Source organism: Salvia miltiorrhiza, chromosome 5, assembly GCF_028751815.1.
Source record: "Salvia miltiorrhiza cultivar Shanhuang (shh) chromosome 5, IMPLAD_Smil_shh, whole genome shotgun sequence".
NCBI lineage: Eukaryota > Viridiplantae > Streptophyta > Magnoliopsida > Lamiales > Lamiaceae > Salvia > Salvia miltiorrhiza.
Genome location: NC_080391.1, coordinates 25,080,392 through 25,103,710, shown reverse-complemented (window position 1 = coordinate 25,103,710; position 23,319 = coordinate 25,080,392). Strand labels below are relative to the sequence as shown.

At 36.9% G+C, this 23,319-nt stretch overlaps 2 protein-coding genes across 5 annotated transcripts; both read left to right on the top strand.

Moving 5' to 3' along the window:
• Positions 1-580: 580 nt before the first annotated feature.
• On the top strand, positions 581-6,050 carry LOC131024230 (uncharacterized). Of its 4 annotated transcripts, none has more exons than XR_009101698.1 (4): positions 581-1,154; positions 1,514-1,680; positions 2,140-3,965; positions 5,187-6,050. XR_009101698.1 is itself a non-coding variant. In XM_057953742.1 (3 exons), exons 1-3 carry the CDS (start codon positions 714-716, stop codon positions 3,002-3,004), a joined length of 1,482 nt encoding a protein of 493 aa, XP_057809725.1. In that variant the 5' UTR covers positions 582-713; the 3' UTR covers positions 3,005-4,052. The 4 variants fall into 4 exon arrangements, 1 of the variants encoding a protein (XP_057809725.1); XR_009101697.1 differs by having other exon boundaries at positions 582-1,154; positions 1,505-1,680; positions 5,199-6,050; XR_009101696.1 differs by having other exon boundaries at positions 582-1,154; positions 1,505-1,680.
• An 8,839-nt stretch (positions 6,051-14,889) lies between these two features.
• LOC131024229 (protein high chlorophyll fluorescent 107-like) lies at positions 14,890-19,345 on the top strand. Its single transcript, XM_057953741.1, has 8 exons — positions 14,890-15,768; positions 16,030-16,173; positions 16,743-17,048; positions 17,124-17,183; positions 17,280-17,525; positions 18,315-18,425; positions 18,529-18,705; positions 18,800-19,345. Exons 1-8 carry the CDS (start codon positions 15,217-15,219, stop codon positions 19,148-19,150), a joined length of 1,947 nt encoding a protein of 648 aa, XP_057809724.1. The 5' UTR covers positions 14,890-15,216; the 3' UTR covers positions 19,151-19,345.
• The last annotated feature ends 3,974 nt before the right edge of the window (positions 19,346-23,319 follow it).

Below are 23,319 nucleotides of genomic sequence, written 5' to 3'. Positions count from 1 at the left end.
GATTCTAATTCGAATTTGCCGGGGTTGTTGGCGGCTTGCAGTTAGTTACATATCTCTCTCTCTCTAAGCTAGTTGTTAATTCGACGGATCGGAAGTTGTTGAGAATGGATGTGGTTGTGCTCATCGTAGAAATAACGACAATCCATTCACCCTGATTATCAACCAGTTCGGCACCGTGCCAAAAATCAAAATGAAGATTCACAAAATAAAAACGAATGGATCTATGAAGCCATGACTGCGCGCGGCGTGGAGATGAGTGGTGGAGAGAGTCGAGCGAGATGGAGAGATAGGGGGAGAAGACACTGCAAACGAGGCAAAGCATGACCGAAGGCCATTTCCGAAGCTTGGCGAAGAAGAATGGAAAATAAGTAACGGACGTGTAACGCCGTTTCAGGGGAGGGTTTAATTGTCCCGATTTTGAGACATCGGGACTTATTTGATCCAATATTAAGTATGGGGGTATACGTTCTAGGGGTGTCTACATTAGAAATGTATTTGTACATTAACCCATGTTTTAATATACTATAGATTGTGAATTGGGATAAAGTTACTTATATGCCATTTTCAAAAAAAAAAAAGATAAAAAGAGAAACACAAACCCTTTTCAATGCCAAAATGTCAAGAGCTGCTTCTAGGGTTTTAGGAATCCCAAATTTCTAGGAGGGTTTATCAAAACCCTCTTATTCCTAATTTTATTCGCCTCCATTTTCGCGATGGAGGAATTCGACGATGATGACTTCAGCGACCTTTATGCTGACGTTGAGGTACAGGCGAGCTCAGCAATCAGCGCTTTGCATCGGTCGACAGAATTGCCCCCACGGAGCGATCGTATTTCCGCAAATGCCCCGCGAGGAGAGAATAAGGCAGCTGAGGAGCGTGATGCCGCACGTCAGGAGGCAAAGGAGGAGAAGGCCGGTGGCTGTGGTGATTTGAGAAATTTGCCTGTAGAGAATGGTGATAGATGTGAAAGCGGGAGCACGAGCTGGAGTGAGAGTGAGAGTGAGAGAGATAGCGAGGACCGATTGGCTAGTGATGGCTATGATGAAGTTGAGAGAAAAGTAGGTGAGAATTATGAACGTAAGAGATATGAAGAAATATCTGGAAAGGAGAAGACCGTCAATGGTGGGGATTACAGCTCCCAGTCCCAGAGAAAGGTTGTGTTGTATACTTATATTTCTGTTGATTGTTTAAATGTTTGGTTATATTGTGGTTGCTTATTTGGGTTTAAGTTGATTGATTAAGGTTTAGAATTGTTAGAGAAGATTGAGAAGTAATAAGAATGGATTATGTCTTTGATTGGTCTGTGTTCGACTGTAGTATACATATGATCTTTTGTGTGCTTCTCCTTGTTGCTAGAGTTGAAACTGGAGTGGGAGATTGTTAGTTTGGTCATCAACTCATCAATTGTGAATTTTGATTCCTCTACAGTTATTGATAGTTATCAAATTAGTTTCACCATTTTCTATGTCATGCTTATAGTATATTACATGGATTTCGACTGTAGATTTTGCAGTATAATTCCTCGAATTCTAAGACGAAGAGAGTTCATGAAACGACACAACAAGTGCGCAGAACATGCAGGAAAGGGGACTCTGATGACAGAAATCCTTTCTTTAGTAGTGAGGATAACCAACCTAACTATGGAAGGAAACACGGAGGACCAGAAATTGCCTCAGAAAGGTCTTCCCTTCAACCAATCTCACTGATGGTGCTGTTGCATTACTTTGATTTTATTTGATGTTGTAATCACTCTAAATATGCTCCTCTGGATAATGTTGAGAAGCAGCATATGTATTGCAACCAATAGAGCTTTGTTCAATTGTTTTTACGAGGATGTTTTGTATTGTCTTATAATGGTTACACACTCAAGGCATATGGCATTTAAACTTCAATTTTTTTATCTGGTTTCGTGATTACCACTTGGCCAAAGGCTATGTTGAATGGCAAGCAGAGATGAGTATGAATGTTGGAAATCTTTAATATGGAAATGTTCAAATTGTAGATTATACAGATTATGGTTTGGTAGAAGGAGAAGTAACACATTTTTCTTATTGATCTACCTTGCATATTGTGTTTCATTCTTCATGAATATATGTTCTAAACAATGATAACTTCCTGCCCAATTGATTACATCTCCAGGCATACAGAAGCGAGCTATCCTGTGCCCTTGGATTTGGATAAGCGTGGAAGTGTGCAGATATCCGACTCAGTGGAGGATAGCCCTTGTGAAGTCTCTGAATGTGATTCAGATGGGATATCCGAAACTTCTGATGATACAGATAGAAGAAAAGCAAGTTGCATATCGAATAAAGTGTCATCAGCACGAGAACCAGATGCATTTAAAAGCAGTTGGAGTCAGCGTGGCCAAGGATACCCTTCTTCTCCTAGTCGTGCTGCATACGGTAGCAGATATTTTGAAAAGAGCCCTAAGCGTTTAAGGTACTCTTCATCTAGCTTACATTGTGAATCACAAGATCCAATCACTCACAAATATCATCCTCCCAAACACTCTGAAAGCCGTGGTGTCAGACGAGGTACCAGAGATGGTGGATATTATGAGAGACGGCAAGACAGCACACGGAAGCATTCTAATCAGCCCAAGAAATCTAATTATATGCCCTATTTCAAAAACCGAGCCGATGAGGATGCTTCTTATGCAACTGATGCCAAGCATCTCTATAACAGACATGTTAACCAACATAGAGCAATGGTAGATCTCAAAATTAATGAGACTGATGTTCCTTTCTGCAGCTACTCAGAAAGAATGCTGACTTACTCAGGTGGACGTTTGCCTGATCATCATATGGGCCAGGCATTCTTGAAAAACCAATACTGGGACAATCCAAATAGTAGGTACAAAGCAGGTCCCCTTGATGGTCACAATATTAGTGAAAGAAAAAATTTTCTTGACAAGAGAAGTAGTCAGATGGATTATGAATCTTCGGAATATTATAGATATCATAATCAAAGGAGACATCAGTTTCAGGGTGATATCGAGGGGTAAGGAACTTATCACTAAAGTACTCCTCTACAGTTGACCACAGAGGTACACAGTTGTTGTATAAAGGAGAAGGTGAACGTCTCAGGCGGAGAACCAGACAAGACTGTCTGCCACCAGTACATGATTATGATGACAGATATGTGGAAGGAAGAAGAATTCGCCCTAGTAGTGGCGGAGATAGAGATCATCTTGATTGTAGATATGATCGGGATGTAGCTCATGATAGAAGAGAAGTGGAGAGCTCTTCAAAGGGCAATAGAAGACGTCATAGCCCTTTGAATAGTTCAGAAAATTTCTGCTATATTGAGAATGAGGTTAATGACAGGAGGAACATCAAACATCAACCTTTTCCTTTTTATCCGTCTGAAGAACCTTACGCTTCTGGCAGGGGGGAGTTTCTAGGAGCTTCTGGACCAAAAATGGGGGTTGCTCAAAGAAACATCAGGTGCTCACGGAGAGAAATGCGCATAGAGTGTGATCAGTATGATACTGATGTCGCCACTTTTGTCCCCAGAGAAAACCTCAGGTATTGTTCTCCTGAGGATTTTCATGTCAAAAGAAGAGACTACCAACCATCTTCAAACACCAATTACACAAGAGAAAGCATTCGATATGAGGATCATTTGTTGGGAGAAGACGCAATCAACATTCTGAAGTATTCCTTCCGAAGGAAGATGTAGATAAGTCCAGGCAGCAGGACCGTATTGTCTTCGGCTCTGAGGAGCGATCCCATAAATCTAAAAGAATTTTAAAGAATGATGAGGCTGATGGTAAACCTGCATCTTGTCGTATTATGGAACTTAGTGAAAGAGAAATGAGGAGGCGGAACTCCAATATATTGGGAGAAGAAGAGAACAGTAATCATTTTGACGGGTGTCATAAATCCACCAAACTTAATAGTCATGCTCAGAGGCATCCGAGTCACCAAGATTCAGTTGATCGCTTGGTGGTTAAGGGCAGAAAGGTAAAATTGAGGAAGTTGAGGTCAATTCACTGTACCATTTTGTTAAATATAAGCTAGTGCCCCCTATTTGTAGGGCACGCATATTTTATACCGTGTTCCCCTCAATCATTGCATATGTTGCTCTCAAAATTATGTTTGTGCTGCAACTTTTTCGAAGACTATCAGTAATTTATGTTGAGGATCTAATATGCAGGCACATGGTGTTGGTGTAATTGCTTATTTGACTTTATCGCAAATGACCTGAATATTCTATGATCAATGACATCTAATTGGGTTCGCGTGTAAATTCTGGATCTGGTTGATTTTGTAGCATGTAATCCTTTGTAATCGTAGCACCCTTTTGGGCCAGATAGTTGCCTTATTGCTGCCATATTCTTTTTGGAACTCTTGAGTCTTCTTTCATATCCACTCCTTCCAAATGGTTAATTCTCTGGCAGAAGGTTGGATGTTGTTAGTGTGCTTAGTACTTGCATCGATAAGTTTACACGGTACGATAATATTTTGAAATTTTCTCCTTGCCAACTTTTTTCTCTTGAAATAGAATCAGCATCTTCTATATTTTATTCATTAGATCTATGAGTTGTCTTATCTATGTTTTCATCTGTTATATAGTATTCATAAACCACAATGCCTTCTGATTATACATTTGTTGTCTTATTTACATGTTGCAAATAGTTTGAAACGCCATACCACTCTTCTGTATGAGGCAATAACTTTAGTTTGTTCTAATTTGCATAATTGAAAACCACATTAGTTTCACATTTGTGATCAAATGGTAAATACCACAGTTATGTACATAAGCTTCACCTGCATAATTTATCTAAGATAATGAGAATTGATTCTTTCTTATTCTTATCTTGATAAGGCTTGTTGCACTGTTGATGTTAACCTACAAGGTCTCTGAAACTGGTCTATTTACTTTGGGGTTATGCATGTGATTTGTTTGTTATCAATTGAATTCTCCCTTGTGGTTTCAAATGACCAATTAGTAGCTACGTAAGGCATCCTGAGTATTTAGTTTCTGCTCTTTTGGATGCCTGATTGTTCCCATAGTTTCTCTTTATCTCAAATTGTTTTCTATAGCTGTATCTGTAGTTTCCGTAACTTTTCAATGATATTTTGCTCAGTTTGAATGATCTGTATCATCTGTTCTGAACGATTCGGTCATCATTCTTCACTATATATTGTAGAACATTTGATTTTGATGTCCCCTTGTGGCAGTGCACCTTGCAGTCCTCTATAAGAAGAACCACAGAAGCCGGAGAAGATACATACTATGGTAAGTGTGACCTCGTGGGATCGACTGACAACAAGGAACCAAATAATTCTGAAGACACAGATGAATTCAAACCAGAGAAGACTGTTCCAACTGATGAAGGAGAGATAAATGCTAGCCTTAGCGGCAGAAATCAGCAAAGTAAGTTCTCCAAAAACCACCAGAACGAGTCTCTGAACACCGAGGAAGGCCAGATCATTACTGAAGAAATTCAGAATGAAGATGAATCACAGATCAATGTTTCTGGGCACCCGGAAACTACTTCAAATGATAACAGAGTGGTTGAGAAATTGGATGATGAGAAGATTAAGGAGATTATAATGAAAATGGAGAGGCGAAGGGAGCGTTTCAAGGAGCCCGTCACGACAAGCAGGGATGGTGAGAAGGTTTGCAGGGACGGTGAGAAGACTTTCTCCCCGCTGCCAGATTCGAATGTTGAGACTGCTGAGGCTAGGCTAGAAAGACCAGCTAGAAAAAGGAGATGGCTTGGAACTTAGATCAGGCTTACTTCTAATACAAATTTTTGCTGCAGTAACTGAGTCGCAATTTGATTATACTTCACATATATAATAATCACTTCATCAAATGTTACTGCTTTTGCTGATTGTCTTGGGAATTAAGAGTGAGTTGTCTCCTTCAGTGGAATATATAGTACTGCTAATTTTACGCTGTCAACTCTTATGTGCAAGAGTTTTGTAGTTATAATCTTTTTCTTTTTTTTGAGAATGTAGTTATATTCATGGCTTCTAACTTGTACTACTTACTCTTAAAATCGGTAAGTATTCATGGCTTTTTTGAGAATGTAGTTATATTCATGGCTTTCAACTACTACACTTTAGGCAGTATTTAACAAACAGAAAATGTAAGCAGAGGTTTCTTGTTTTGTTTCAGGGTGCGTTCTCTTTGATTGTAAATTTATCATGGAAAAATGAAGGATAAACAGAATTTAACTCTTTAAATTTCCCTTTCTTTTTCCACATTTCCTACTTAACCCCTACTTATTCCTCATTTACACTACAAATGATGGATAATATTATCACACCATTTTTGAAGGGATAATATTATCCCTCCTTGGTAGTGTAAATGAGGAATGAGTAAGGGTCAAGTATGAAATGTGAGAAAAGAAAAGAAGGATTTAAAGAGTGAAATTCTGTTTATCCCTCATTTTCTCATGATAAATTTGCCACAAAAAAGAACGCACCCTCACATGGTAAATTTATCATCCCATAAATTTTTTGGTACTCGAAAGCTTCGTTGAATTGCTGCGAATCTGACATGGCTGATTATTCCCTTCAAAAAAAAAAAAAAGACACGGCTGATTATTCTGTAATTTTTTTTAAGGGGATTTTTGTGTAATTTTCCGAAACGGTAAAATCTATCCTACACCCAGTTTTTTACACTCCCATCATAAGATGATTACACGTGTTCTGCTTGACCAAACCATTAAATTTTTTGAAAAGTAATATAAACCGACCGGTTTTAAGAATACTGCCGGTTCCTTCAATTTCTGTTTTCATTATACCACTTTCTTCAAATGGGACCCACAGCTGTTTTTACTTTTGGAATTTCACGCACAATTTTCAATGACAAAGAAATGCTATGGATGTACTCCGAATTAAATTACAAAAAAACTGATTAAATAATTAAATATATTTATAGTTAGAGATAGGTATAATAAAACTTAAACATACTTAGTGAGATTTAAAGTATAACTGGCCACATTGCATGACACACGAATAAAAATATTTATTATTATTTGATTATTATATAAAACTTTATTGTAAATGCAAAAATAATTATAAGTTATTAGTGAGATTGAAAATAAATTTAAAAAATTATATGAATATATATAATATTTTTTGAGACTATGAATAGATATAATATTGAGAATAGTATCACACATTACGACAAAGAACGCCCAACACCTTAATTTAAATTTAAAACATGCTCTATTTCTTCAAGAAAAAAATTAAATGAACAATAAACATCATAGCATCAAATAAAATATTCAAAATAGCATGCTCAAGCTATGTTATACGGAACTGATTAGATTAGTTAGATTAATTCGAATGTGAAATTTCACTAATGACACTAATGAGAATCAATTTGATGAGATTAAATCTCAATTTGCTCAATTATTATTTTTATTATGTTGTTCGAGCTATGTTTTATATAAATTTGAGTATTATATCATTTAATTGGAGATCAATAATACACGTAAATTCTTAGCATGTTGTAGCATACTTTATAATTTAAAGCTATGTAATAAGGAATATATGTGAATTATAGCACGTTCTAGCATGTTCTAAAGAATCCCCAATTGATTTTTCACTAATCATGCTTGAATTTCAAAATTCTCAATCGATTTTTCACTAATCATACTTGAATTTTAGAATTTCAAATGATTTTTTCACTAATCATACTTGAATTTGAGAATTCCAATTGATTTTTTTACTAATCAAGTAATCATACTTGAATTTGAGAATCCCCAATTGATTTCCCACTAATCATACTTGAATTTGAGAATCCTCAATCGAGTTTTCAATAATCATACTTGAATTTCAGAATCTTCAATCGATTTCCACTAATCATACTTGAATTTGAGAATCCCCAATTGATTTCCCACTAATCATACTTGAATTTGAGAATTCTCAATCCATTTTTCACTAATCATACTTGAATTTCAGAATCCTCAATCGATTTTCACTAATCATATTTGAATTTGAGAATTCCAAATGATGTTTTCACTAACCATACTTGAATTTGAGAATCTCCAATGGAATTTCCACTAATCATACTTGAATTTGAGAATCTCCAATCGATTTTCCACTAATCATACTTGAATTTGAGAATTCCAAGTGAATTTTCCACTAATCATACTTGAATTTGAGAATTTCAAATGAATGTTTCACTAATCAAACTTGAATTTGAGAATCCCCAAATGATTTTTCACTAATCATACTTGAATTTGAGAATCCCCAATCGATTTTTCAATAATCATACTTGAATTTGAGAATTCCAAATGACTTTTTCACTAATCATACTTGAATTTTAGAATCCCACATCGATTTTCCACTAATCATACTTGAATTTGAGAATTCTCAATTGATTTCTCACTAATCATACTTGAATTTGAGATTCTCTATTGGATTCTCCACTAATCAAGTTCAAATTTGTGATTCTCTATTGGATCCTTCACTAATCAAGTTCAAATTTGAGATTCTCTATTAGATTCTCCATGAATCAAGTTCAAATTTGTGATTCTCTATTGGATTCTCCATTAATCAAGTTCAAATTTGTGATTCTCTATTGGATTCTCCACTAATCAAGTTCATATTTGAGATTCTCAACTAGATTATCCACTAATCAAGTTCAAATTTGAGATTCTCAACTAGATTATCCGCTAATCAAGTTCAAATTTGATATTCTCTATTGGATTCTCCACTAATCAAGTTCAAATTTGAGATTCTCTATTGGATTCTCCGCTAATCAAGTTCAAATTGAGAATCCCCAATTGAAGTTCAACTAATAATTCTACTTAGTTACACAATTGACTACACGGTTAGGTGACATCTACACAGTTAGTTACACTGTTATGTCATTCTACTGTGTAGTAAACTGTGTAAGATATTGTGTCCCCTACCGTGTATGTTCCGTATAGCTGTTTGATTCGTTTGAGCAATTGACGTGGATGGATAGCCTAAAATAATTATAAGTATACATCATTAAAGTTGATGATTATGATAAACAATTACAAGTATGAATTGTGCATCAATTATTAATAATTATACTATTACCTATATCTCCACTAATATATTGAAGATATTTATTGAAGCAAGATTAACTCTTTCAAATACTTACAACTTCAAATAATTATTAATTACCAATTTGTTAGAAAATGAAATATAATTAAGTGGTAAATTATAACTTCCAACATATTGATTAACATGATCTAAGGTGTGTGTTGAATTTTTATCGAAAATTCTTTTTAATAAAAAACTCTAAAGTTGGTGTTCTTAGTTACACAGTTGACTATACGATTAGGTAACATCTACACATTTACTTACACGGTTATGTCATTTTACTGTATAGTAAACTGTGTAAGATATTGTGTCCCCTACCGTGTATATCCCGTATAGTTGTTTGATTCGTTTGAGCAATTGAGTTAAATAATTATAACACAAAATAATCAGAAGATTGTAGTAAATAAAAATATGAATAAAAGCTATTTAGAAAGACCTTAAAATCTGTGTCCAATCATAATTACCACTTAAAAATTTACTTCGTTTTTATAGGTAACAATTTAAGGAAAAATTATCACTTATTAAAATATAAACTTTTAATATGTTAAAATTTTAAATTATTACATCTTGCTCATTTAATTTTTATTTTTTGTATATTATATATCAAATTAAATAAATTTTAAATTTTATTACATCTTGTGATGAATTTATTATATTCATTGTTAATTAATAAAATTAATTGGTATTTTAACTATTGATAATCTAAATTTGACAATGTATACATTATCCGGCGGTATTCTCAATTTTTCCGACGGTATTATCAATTTTTCCGGCGGTATTCTCAATTTTTCCGGCGGTATTCTCAATTTATCCGGCGGTATTCTCAATTTTTTCGGCGGTATTCTCAATTTACCGGGCGGTATTCTCAATTTACCCGGCGGTATTCTCAATTTTTCCGGCGGTATTCTCAGTATTCTCAATTTTTCCAGCGGTATTCTCAATTTACCAGGCGGTATTCTCAATTTTTCCGGCGGTATTCTCAATTTTCCCAGCGGTATTCTCAAATTACCCGAAGGTATTGTCAATTTACCCGACGATATTTTCAATTTACCCGGATGTATTCTCAATTTAATTCGACGGTATTCTCAATTTACCCGGAGGTATTGGCAAATTTCCACTTGAATATCCAATTACGGTATTCAAGCTCTTATTTTTGCAACTTTAGCCGCGGCTGGGTTACCACTAACAAAAAAACGCAATTAATGCAAGCACAACATACGACCAGATCACCGAAACTAAGAACAACCTAATTGTGGAGATCTTTGACGTTCACTCCTTCGGGGCATCAATGGCGTTTTGAAAATATCTAACAGTAGATTTTGAGGATTCTCAAATTGAAGTATGATTAGTGAAAAATTATTTTGGGATTGTGAAATTGAAGTATGATTAGTGGGTAATCATTTGGGGATTATGAAAAATGATGTATGGTTAGTGGAAAATTATTTGGGGATTCTCAAATTCAAATACGATTAGTGAAAAATCAATTAGGGATTCCCAAATTGAAGTATGATAGGTGGGAAATCATTTGGAGATTATGAAATTGAAGTATGATTAGTGGAAAATCGTTTGGGGATTAAGAAAATTGAAGTATGATTAGTGGGAAATCATATGGGTATTCACTAATCTAACTTCAATTTCATAATCCCAATCGATTTATTTCACTAATCTTATCTCAATTCGAGAATCCTCAAATAATGTTTCACTAATCTTACTTCAATTTGAGAATACCCATATGATTTCCCGCTAATCATACTTCAATTTCATAATACCCAAATGATTTCCTACTAATCATACTTGAATTTGAGAATCTCCAATCGATTCCCCACTAACCATACTTCATTTTCTTAATCCCCAAACGACTTTTCACTAATCATACTTCAATTTTATAATCTCCAAATGATTTCCCACCTATCATACTTCAATTTGGGAATCCCTAATTGATTTTCCACTAATCATACTTGAATTTGAGAATCCCTAAATAATTTTCCACTAACCATACATCATTTTTCATAATCCCCAAATGATTACCTACTAATCATACTTCAATTTCACAATCCCAAAATGATTTTTCACTAATCATACTTCAATTTGAGAATCCTCAAATGATTTTCCACTAATTGTACTTCAGTTTCATAATCCCCAAATGATTTTTTGCTTATCAATTATCATACATGAATTTGAGAATCCCACAATCGATTTCCTACTAATCATACTTCGATTTGAGAATCCTCAATTCAATTTCCACTATTTTTACTTCAATTTGATAATCCCCAATGCGATTTCTTCTAATCAAGCTTCGGTTTCATAATCTCCAATTCGATTTCCACTAAGCTTACTTTGATTTAATAATACCTAATTAGATTTCATGTAATGTTACTTCAATTTCATTATCCTCAATTCGATTTCATGTTATCTTACTTTCATTTTTTTTTTAAGTCACAAGAGGTATTTCAATACAATCAATTATAATAATTGATTTGATATCAATTATATTTATAAATATGATAATTGAGTTGATATCAATTATATATAAATATAAAAATATAAAAACGTTTCTCGTGCATAACATGATATGCAAATGATATTTGAGACTTAATAGTGAAATCCCCAATTTGAATTTGTGAAACAATTTCATCAAATTGAGATTCATTTATGAAAGACAATTTCATCATTAATACTACTTTTTATTTGTAAGTTGTTTAATGCAAATTCCTTTCATGCTATTAATCATTTAATTAATAATTTATATTTATAGTACATAATTACTTCCTCCATCTCAGTATAAATGAGATCATTTTTTTTGGACACGAGAATTAAAAAACGTGTATTTTGTGTGTAAGTGGAAAAATGAAAATGTGTTTAAAAAGTAAAATTTTTACATAAAAATGAATGAATCTCACTTATGGTGTGACACCCAAAATAGAAAGAGACTTATTTATAGTGGGGCGGATGGATTATTATTATTATTATTATTATTATTATTACGTAACTTTGTTTATAATTTACATTTAAGTCAAGTAAGTAATACTGCTTTTATGTTAACTATCACCAATTTAAGCCTGATTAAATCATAATTAAGTCATCACTTAAATAATACATGATTCAGCATAACTGAGTTCATATAAATGTCGGCTTTAATTTATTAAGAAACTTCTTACTCATCTCTTTCACTCGACCTTTCTCTGCAAAATTCAGCAAAAGAAGAGAGACACACAAAACCTTCTTCCACCCCCTCTACATATCTCACTCCTGCCGCCGGTAATATCACTAGAAATTCGGATGGTCGTCGTCGCCATCGCCTCGACTGTCTCTCTTAAATCGAGCAAAGTCCAAAATCCCCAATTTGTCGCCGTCTCTTTCACCGGCGATGAACAACGCGGCAGACCACTGCCACGACCATGGCCGTTGTCGCCAATTTATATTTCAGGTAACTTAAAAGTACATACAGCTGGTTTTAGTAAAGTGGTAAAAACACAAAATAGGAATTGAAGGAACCGGCTGTATTCGGGTAAAAAAAAGAAGCTCAAACGTTCACAATACTGGAGAACCCTGGGAAGAATGGTGAACAAGTTAACGTCTCCTTTGTAACATGGGAAGAAGCAAAACAAAATTTTAAGTGACGTGTCGAAATTTAATGGGATGAAAAATAATGCTGGTACGGATACCAGCGTAGCAATCGAGACTGGTATAACTGTATAAGGATGAGAAACCACGGCCCAAAGTGCTATTGCTAAACCGGTCCGAGTTTTGGGCCCAAAAGTAAAAAGTTGTGGTTCAAAGAATGAGGACACGTGTCGCAATCGTAGGATGGAGCGTAGAAAACTCAGCTTAGCATAGACTTTACCTTCTGAAACCACGTAAACATAAATCTTGTCATATTTACCACGGTCCACGATCTTACTTGACTTTCAGATACCAAAAAATTAAATATTTATAAATTTATATTTATGAATTAATAATAACAGTAATAATATACTCCCTCCGTCCACGAAATGAGTACCCGTATTTCCTTTTTCGTCCGTCCACGAAATGAGTACCCATTTCTCTTTTTGGCAAATGTGACCCACACATCTCTCTAATTAATACACTAAAAAAGTGGGACATTTAAACTATTCACACTACACTCCATACATTTCTTAAAATCTGTGCCGTCCACAAATGGGTACTCATTTCATGGACGGAGGGAGCATATTTTTTAAAAAGTAGACATATGACTATTTTCCTTTTCAAAAGACTACCGCGTTTAATTTAAGAAAGAAAAAAAAAGCTACTCCCTCCGTCCGCGAATTAAAGCCCCATTTACTGTTGGGCACGGAGACTAAGTAAGCTGAAAAAGGTGTTGTAGGTAAAAGATAAGGGTAGTTGTTTACTTTTTGCTAATCTTTACTTAAGAGAATGCTTTTACTTTATTGACTTTAAGCTTTCCATTTAATTTTATGTTTCAATTTAAGTCTTAATTTTATGTTTCATTGATTAATTAATTTAATAGGCAGAATTCAAAATTTAATAGGCACCACATAATCTGTTCGATCAACAACTGCACCACATATTCCGCTAAAGACAACAGAAGAACACAAACAGAGGCACCAACGCAGTGTAAAAAAACTCAAAATTCGCTAAAACAGGATCTGATTTTGATCAAGGAAAATTCTGAAAAAAAAAAATCGAGATCATCAAAGCAACTCGACGATCACAAACAAATTCTTCAAAAAAACACTGAAAAATAAAATTCATGAAATTAAGTCAACCAAAAATAAATGGTCCATCTACGTACAGAAAAATACTTTAATCACTGAATTCTCACATCAAAAAACAAAGAAGAAAAGGAGGAAAAAACTAACCGCGTAAGGCAAGATGAAACGGAAAAAGAAAAGAATAATGATGTTGAATTATGGATTGGCTGGTGTGATAAAAACAAGAGAGACAGTAGAGAGGGAGACGAGCCGCTTCAGTATCCGGCATCAACCATGGCGCCGCTTCAGCTACCGGCGAGATCTGCTCCGATTCAGAGAGAGGGAGACGAGCCGCTTCAGTATCTGGCAGCAACCACGGCGCCGCTTCAGCTACCAGCGAGATCTGCTCCGATTCAGAGAGAGGGAGACGAGCCGCTTCGGTATCCGGCAGCAACCATGGCGCCGCTTCAGCTACCGGCGAGATCTGCTCCGATTCAGAGAGAGGGAGACGAGCCGCTTCAGTATCCGGCAGCAACCACGGCGCCGCTTCAGATACCGACGTCGTTTTCTCCGATTCAGAGAGAGGGAGGCCCGGCGGCTCGGTTTCAGCCATCAACCACGGCGCCAATTCACATAGATCAGAGGCCGGGGTTTCCGGCACAATCGATTCAGTTTCAAAGAGATGATCCATGGAGTAACACAACAATGGTAGATTTAGGAAGAACAAGAGAGAGACGATGCAAAGAGAGAAGAACCCGATGAAAAAGATAAGGGTTTGGTAGAGAGAGAGAGGCAACTGCGAAATGTGGAATTCTCTAGAATTCCATTTGATAGACATAAATTTAATGGGGCTTTAATTAAGGAGGAATACTTAATGAATAATTAAGTAGGTTAAAAAATTAGGTGGGATAATTAATGGCAAATGGTAGTAATTTAAAGTAAAGAGGGAGGGTAAAAGGGTACAAAAAGGCAAATGGGGCTTTAATTTGCGGACAAATATTTAGAGGCAAATGGGGCTTTAATTCGCGGACGGAGGGAGTACATGTTTGAGAAAGCTGAAGTGCCAGGTGGAAAGATCATTTTTTTATATTTACATCATCCAACAAAGGACTGCCACGTGGCAAAGAAAATCTACTTCTCAGATAAAAGTCTGAGCCACCCATAGTTTGGGCGACGTGGCCAATTCCTAACCAATGGCTTCTTTCCTGTGAAATTCCCATAAGCCCCATTCTTCACAACTCTCAACTCTCTCTCTCTCTCAGGAATGAGCATGTTAACCAGCTGAGTATGCTCTTTGATCATCTTCTACATTCAGCAAAAAACTTCCTCATTTTTCTGTGGGTTCATATCTCTGTCACTGAAATTTTTCTCTACTAAAATATAAGGGAATTTAGGCCACTCAGTAAAATTTCCTCCGCCCAAACACATTTTCATGAAGAAAGCTTACAGTTTTATCTGTTAAATCACTCAAGAAAAAGAAAAGGAAAGAGAAAAGAGAAATGAGTATCTTCTCTTCTTCTTCTTCTTCATCAAGCTCAAAATTCACTCTCTTTTCACCTTCCCAAAACCCGAACTACTCAAAATTCCATCTCATCACACCCTTAAAAACTCCCAATTCTTCCCCACCACACCGTACACTGCTCCACATACATTCTCATGACTCATCATCTCCGCCAGCTCTTCGAGAAAACCCTCAAACCTCTGCATCGAAAGCTGAAATGGAGGAATATGGAGATGGATTCGATGAGGAGATCATCAAGGCCAAGAAGTCCCTAGAGGAATTGCTCGTTGTTCGAAGGCCGGTTATGGAGGAAGGGAGAGCAGAAGAGGATGGTGGGAGTGGGGTTAAGCTGCAGGAGGGTGCAGCTTCTTCGAAAGTCGATGAAGGGCTATCGCGATTTGCGAAGAAGATGCCGATTTTTGAGCCTAAGATTCTGGAGTCTGGCTCCGAGGAGAAGCTCCTATTGGTGAATTTGGATTTGGCTCTGTATAAAGCTAAGCTTTTGGTGCGGAACTATCGGTTTCAAGAGGCAGAGGAGATACTTAGGAAGGTAGACATTGGTTCGATTTCACCACTAATTGTATGTGGTGTGTGTGAGAACTTTGTCGTTTTTGAAGTTTGTTTGTAGTTGGGATATATCAATATTGGGTTAAGTGCTACTTGTTTACTTTTCATAGTTTTTTGTGAAAGTATTTGCAGCATTTATGACCATGCATGATATATTTGAATGATCCTATGTTGATTTAATTTGAATTGTTATGGAGAGATTGTTTTGCTTATATTGATGTGTGATCTTGTGGTTTTTTTGAAGTGTATAAACTATTGGCCAGAAGATGGGAGACCCTATGTGGCACTAGGGAAGTCTTTGAGCAAACAGTCGAAAATGAATGAAGCCAGAGCTGTATACGAAAAGGGATGCCAGGCTACACAGGGAGAAAATTCATACATTTGGCAGGTTGGTAATGCTCTCTTCTTACTAAGTTTAGATTCCAAGAAACATCGTGATTGGTGTTGGTTTAAGTGCAATTCTGTTTTAGGGTATCTATCGTTGCCAAGAATTTGCTAGTAGATAAGTTGAGTAAGAGTTGAAAGGTTAGTCCACATTTGTGCTTCTTGCATGCAACTATGCAAGGTGCATATGGATTGTAATGTTTTAATTGCATATCGTACATGAAAGAAACATGCAGAGAGAGATCCAAGGATGTGGTGTTCAGTCCCTGCCAAGAGTTATTGTGGATATACAAGCATATTGAAAGAATTTCTAATGTTTTAATTGCATATCATACATGATGAAACATGGAGAGAGAAGAGAGAGAGATCCAAGGATGTATTGTTTAGTCTATACCAAGAATTAATGTGGGTAAACAAGCATATTGAAAGAAATTCTTGAAGAAGAATGAAGAGAGAGAGAGATCCAAGTATGTTGTGTTTAGTGCATGCCTAGAATTGGTGAGTAGATGAGTTGGAAGCCAACATAACATGATTGATTTAAAGTAAAACTCGAGTTTTTTTGTTCTGTACTAGTGTTGGGCCGTTCTGGAGAGTAGGATGGGAAACATAAGGAGAGCTAGAGAACTATTTGATGCTTCCACAGTTGCTGACAAGAAGCACATCGCGGCCTGGCATGGATGGGCAGTCTTGGAGATGAAGGAGGGAAATATCAAGAAAGCAAGGCATCTTCTTGGCAAAGCCCTCAAGTTCTGTGGTGGAAATGAGTACATATACCAAACACTCGCACTTCTTGAAGTTAGATCAAAACGGTATGAACAAGCTCGATATCTCTTCAAGCAGGCAACAAAGTGCAATCCTAGAAGCTGTGCTAGTTGGCTAGTAAGTTTTCAAGAATATCTGCTTTGATGGTTTTGCCGACTATTTTATCACTTAAACTTGTGTTCGTTGTGGAAGGCGTGGGCACAGCTTGAGGCACAGCAGGAGAATATCCGCGCTGCAAGAAGGCTTTTTGAGGTCTGCTGTTCAGAAGCACTTGATTTTTTTTGCTTATTCAAGAACTTTCCGTTTCTGTCTAATAGAATTTTGTTTGATTTTTTTTAATCAATGTAGAAAGCTGTTCAGTCAAGTCCCAAGAATAGGTTCGCGTGGCATGTTTGGGGAGTCTTTGAAGCTAATTTAGGAAATGTAGATTTAGCAAGGAAGCTTCTGATGATAGGGCATGCTGTGAATCCGAGAGATCCGGTGCTTCTGCAGTCACTTGCACTACTAGAATACAGATACTCGACTGCAAATTTAGCACGTGTTCTCTTCAAGAGAGCATCAGAACTGGATCCGAGACATCAACCCGTGTGGATTGTGAGGATTTTGCTGTCTTAAATTTTTGAAAGCCTGTGGTTCGTTAACATGCATGGCATACACCTGCGCCTAGTTCATTCTTCCTTGGCTGGATAGCATACATCTATAGACTAAACGTAGCCTCTGACTGCAACTGGTTTTTATTTTTCTTCGACCTTCTTCACAGCATATAATGGACATCAACTAGCCATGACACACACACTCTCTCTCTCTCGCATAGCATAATCAATACGAACTACTCCCTCCGTCCACGAAATGAGTACCCATTTGTGGACAGCACGGGTTTTAAGAAATGTATGGAGTGTAGTGTGAATAGTTTAAGGGTCCCACTTTTTTAGTGTATTAATTAAAAAGATGTGTGGGGTACACTTGCCAAAAATGGAAATGGGTACTCATTTCGTGGACGGACGAAAAAGGAAATATGGGTACTCATTTCGTGGACGGAGGGAGTATATGTTTTCTATGAGCTGCATTTGATTCTTGTTTGTCTAGCTTCCACGTTCTGTATGTGTTCTCAACATATTAAAGACTTCAACTATTCCATGCCCTCTCTCTCTCTCTCTCATGTCTCTATGTTTCCTAGGCTTATGGTTGGATTTAATGGACAGAATATAGGAGACATCTGCATTTGACATTTGTTTGTCTCACTACCACATTCTGTATGGGCTCATAACATATTAGAGACTTCAACTAGTCCATCTCTCACTCTCTCTCTCTCTCACACACACACACAACATATTAGAGACTTCAACTAGTCCATGACACTCTCTTGTGTGTGCGTGTTCTTAGGCTTGGGGTTGGATGGAGTGGAAAGAAGGAAACTTAGCTAAGGCTAGAGAGCTTTACCAAAAGGCACTATCAATAGATTCAACCACTGAAAGCGCTGCTCGCTGCCTTCAGGTAAACGATACTCTTTACCTGCATAGTTTTAATTGCTTTCCAAGTCTTTATCGTGCTTCCAAGACACCCTTCACTACTCTAAGAAACACGTGCTCCAGCACAGGCTTGGGGTGTCTTAGAACAAAGAGTTGGCAATCTGTCAACGGCAAGGAGACTATTCAGATCTTCCCTCAACATAAACTCCCAAAGCTACGTCACATGGATGACGTGGGCATCTCTAGAAGAAGATCAAGGCAACTCCATACGCGCAGAGGAAATCCGCAACCTCTACTTCCAGCAGGCAAGCCATTTTCCTACAACCACCCTTTTTTCCCTCTTCACACAACCTTTGCTGCATGCAGATGGTAATGCTTGATTCTTGATGCTTGCAACAGCGTACTGAGATTGTGGACGATGCCTCATGGATCATGGGATTCCTGGACATCATTGATCCAGCAGTAGACAGCATAAAGAGGCTTCTCAACTTAGAGAAAGGCGACAGCACTGCTGAGGAACGCATTGCAAACGAGCAATTTGGAGGAGTTTCTGCTGATAATGGTGAGGGTAATGCAGCTGGAAGTGGAAGTGGTTTTAATCTGGATGAGTTTGTACGACAGAAACTGTCATTGGATCCTTCGAATCTTGAGGTTCGATTTGCATCATCGTCTTGGTCGAAGAGTGGTAAATCTGCCACAAATGTGAGAAGATCAGAGAGCAAGAATGCCCCAGCAGTGCCAAAGGAGTGACTGCTTGCAGGTTTCTCTGTTCATAGTGAAATTGGAAAAAGAATGCGTAGATCAGTTGTAAATTTTGCGGTATACTTGTGTGATAATTTTGTACTATACAATTTCTAGAGAATTTTCCGGGGAACTACTTTTCTCGGAAAATGAACATACTCCCCAAGAAACAAAAATGGAGCAATCACAAAATCTTCACCAAAATCAACATGATTGAAAAGTGCAAATTTAAATGTATCAGCCAATTGTGCTAGTTACTATGTTCAAAATTAAACAAGTATTTTATGATGCCATTTTATTTTACAATCACTCTAAATTTGCACTTTGTAAGTCCATAAATTTATCGAAATATAAATATACAATTCTATAATTTAAAATATCATGAATTCGAATTTTGTTTTATATAAAGTTTAAGTCAATCTTTATCTTTTGATAAATTTACAATATTAAATAAAGAAATTAAAAGGCCGCGCTACAGGGGACTCGAACCCAAGACCTTTGGCCTTAGGCATTAACTTCTTAACGCTTGGCCAACACACACAAGCTTAAGAGTGCCTACATTCAAGAACCCGCAAATCCAACTTTCATATGAGTCTTAAAGGCACATCAACATTTAAAATCATCAACTTTTATTCTATTTTTTTTTTCCCAATAATAAATCTATAAAATTAATTTTCATATACATCCTATTCTTACACACTTTTCATATGGGTGTCCAACTCTACAACACACAACCAATATAGGTCCAAAACAAGAAAAAAAAAGTTCGCTTTCATTTATGTCCAACTTTCAACTTTCAATTTTTAACATTAATAAAAGTGTAAAAGTTGGAACTCCAATTTTTGCACCTGTCATTGTAGGCACCCTAACAGAAGCTGAGTGGCGATTTATGTATGAAATATAAAGACGATGTAGATATATTTTTATTTTTATGAAAATACCCCATTTTATATCAAAATTTGGTTTTTTGACAATCTTTTTTTTTTTGCAAAAATTTCAACCACATTTCAATTTGTTGCAATGTCCGGCCCGTTAAATTTTCTAGCCAACTTAAATTTGGGATTTTGCTTGCGTGTAATTAGTAGCTGATTTGGCTAGTGACGTGTAATTTAGATGAATTGTTGGATGAAACACGTGTAATTAACAAATACATTACTTTAAAATTTGCCCAAACGACATCGTTTTATGTTGAGGAGAGAAAGAGCAAAACGACGTCGTCTGGGAATTAGGGTTGTAAATTGATGGGACGCGATGAGATTCTTCATAATCTCAAGTCTTTGCTTCAATCGAAACCTTTGAATCCCATCTTTATTGTGATTTCTGAATAAAGTATAGCTCAAATCCCTACTTCAAGAATAGTTTAATCTGCAACTGTTATCTTTTTCGTCATAAACCCTTTGTGGAGGTGGTCCCAGTGTAGCACGAGGAACATAGTAATTGCGAGAGAAATGGGGGACATGTAGGGCTTTGCTGCTATTTAAAATTGATTTTGTACTTGGGTTTTTATTGTGTGTAGTCGATCCTAGGTTTTTTGTGATTTCTTCCTGTTGTTTGGGTTTTTTTACAGTTCATTTGGAGTCTACATTCACCATGGTGGTGAATTCGTGCATTTCGATAAGAAAGATATTTATATTGGGGGGAAATGTGAGGGAACTTTTCAGCATGATCCTGATAGATTTGGGTATTTTGATGTTGAAGATTTAGTTAAGAATCTTGGTTATGGCTCTTGGAAAAAATTGTGTTATCAAATTCCTAGAACCCAAAAATTTAGACTACTTCAAAATGATAAAGACTGCTTGGTCTGCTCTGACCTCCCGAGCTCGGGTCAGAGCAGACCAGCGCAGAGCTCGGGAGGAGCAGACCAGAGCAGAGCTCGAGAGGGAGGAGTGGACCAGAACAGAGCAGCTCTGTTAAATCTGATCCATATGTTATGACCTGTTCATTGTTTGTGTTATCTAGGGTTTAATGAATGTTGTTAGCAAGTTAGCACCCATGGCTGAGCATGGGAATTGTGCCAGACATGTCTATATGAACTGGAAAAAATCTCACAAAGGTTCCAGCTTGAAGAACATTTTCTGGAGCATTGTGAAGAGCACATATGTGCAAGAGTATAACATGAAGTTGGAGGAGTTGAAGGCAGAGAATGCAGCAGCTTATGAGGACTTTATATCAAGAGATGTGCAACGTTTCTGTAAAGCCTTTATTTCATTGCACCCATGTAGTGATATGATAGATAACAACATAGCTGAGACATTCAATGGATACATAATAGCAGCGAGGGGCATGCATATCATACATATGTGTGAGCGGATTAGAAAAGATCTAATGGTAAGGCAGGTAGAAAAATTGAAAACGATGGCTGGGGTTAGTGATAGGGTGTGTCCAGCCATAATGAGGGCTCTTGAAAAAACTATGGGTAAGAGTGTGACAGCTTATGTATTCCCTAACATGACAAAGAAATATGAGGTGAGTTACAAAGGGAGGGCTTTTGTTGTTGATGTGAATGCGAGAAGTTGCACATGTAGGGAATGGGATGTCACTGGAATACCATGTCTTCATGCATGTGCTGCCATTAACTTTGAGGGTGAGGAACCATCTGCATATGTGCATGCGTACTACACAGTTGAAAGGTATCTAGAAGCATATAAGTATGCTATAGAGCCTTTAGTGAGTGAGGAGATGTGGCCTGCGGCCGAGGGACACCCTGTGAAGCCCCCATTGATTACGAAGCTGCCTGGTAGACCCAAGAAAGTGAGGAGAAGGGACCCTGAAGCAGATCCTAAAAATCCAAACAAATTGAAGAGGTTTGGGCTACGGATGACCTGTAAAAACTGCTATAAAAAAGGACACAATATTAAGACCTGTAGAATGAGAAGGCACCGCCTAAGCCCAAGGTAGTTGATGTATTGTATTACTTCATTCCTGCTATTAGTTTAAACATGGGACATCAAATGACCACTATTACTTTATCATTGAATCAGGGCAAGAGAGGAAGGCCAAGAATTCATCCAATCCAACCTCCAAGGCTAAAGAAAAGTAAGGGTGAGCAGACAACAACATCAAGTGAGCAAGTTCAAACAAGGCTGAGGACATGATTTATTGTAAGTACTTTTCTTGTTATTTTAGCTTTCTCATTTCATAGATCAATTTTAGAGTAATAATTCATGTCAAAACTCTTACTGTAGCCTCCTAGGAGTACAAGACTTCAGCAACAAAACCATGGTTCTTCACAAAGCACAGTGACAGGAAGCAAAGAAGGGCCCTCAACCCAAGAAAGCACAAATCCAGCTGGGAATTAGATGATGCATGTTTTGATGTAGTAGACATGGTTTTTTTGTAAACAAGTCATGGTTATTTTGTGTATAAGGTTGTGAACAAGTTATGCATCCCCTTTTGATGTAACAGATAGGGCTTTTTAGACCATTTTTAATGAAGTAATACATGTGCTTTGTGCCTAAATTGTTCATCTTGTATAGTGAAAACAAGTATCTTGTATAGTGAAAATAAGTGCCCCAATTTCCAAATACAGAAGTTGTGCTGCCATTACAGAGCAAAAATTACATAAAGATGCTACATAAATTGCCATCATCAACTACATCCTAAACCCAACCAACAAACACCAGTGCAGCAACAAGTACAAACGCCATACACAGCAGCTTGATCATTTTCTCCACACTATTAATTTGAATCCCAAGTTTCTTGAACTCATCTTCACCTTCTGAGAGTCCTATTTCTTTTGCAAACCCAATGGAGATGTTTTTGCCTTTATTTCTTTCCCTCTGTCGGACTAGTTCTTCCAGGGCCGAGTCCCTCTCGAGCTTCATCTTGAGGAAGCAATCCTTGTAGTGCGCCGATAGAACGGGATCAACCCATTCCCAATACTTGCAATCACCCCGACGACCACGGCGACGGCAGTGGTAGTAGCGCCGCTCCGGATTCGTGGCACTATTTGAGGTAAGGGGAAATGGGATGAGCTCATTTGTCCAATTTGAGAAGAAGAATCCATTGATTAATAGATTTACGCTGCAAATGAGAAGTTCTTGAAGAACTATTCGAACTTTAAGAAATGAAAGTTGTTGGAATTGTTGATTCAAGCCCTAATCGATATATTTGGTTCAATTGGATTAAAACGACGTTGTTTTAAACTCTTAGAGACGACGTCGTTTAGTTAGCCACCA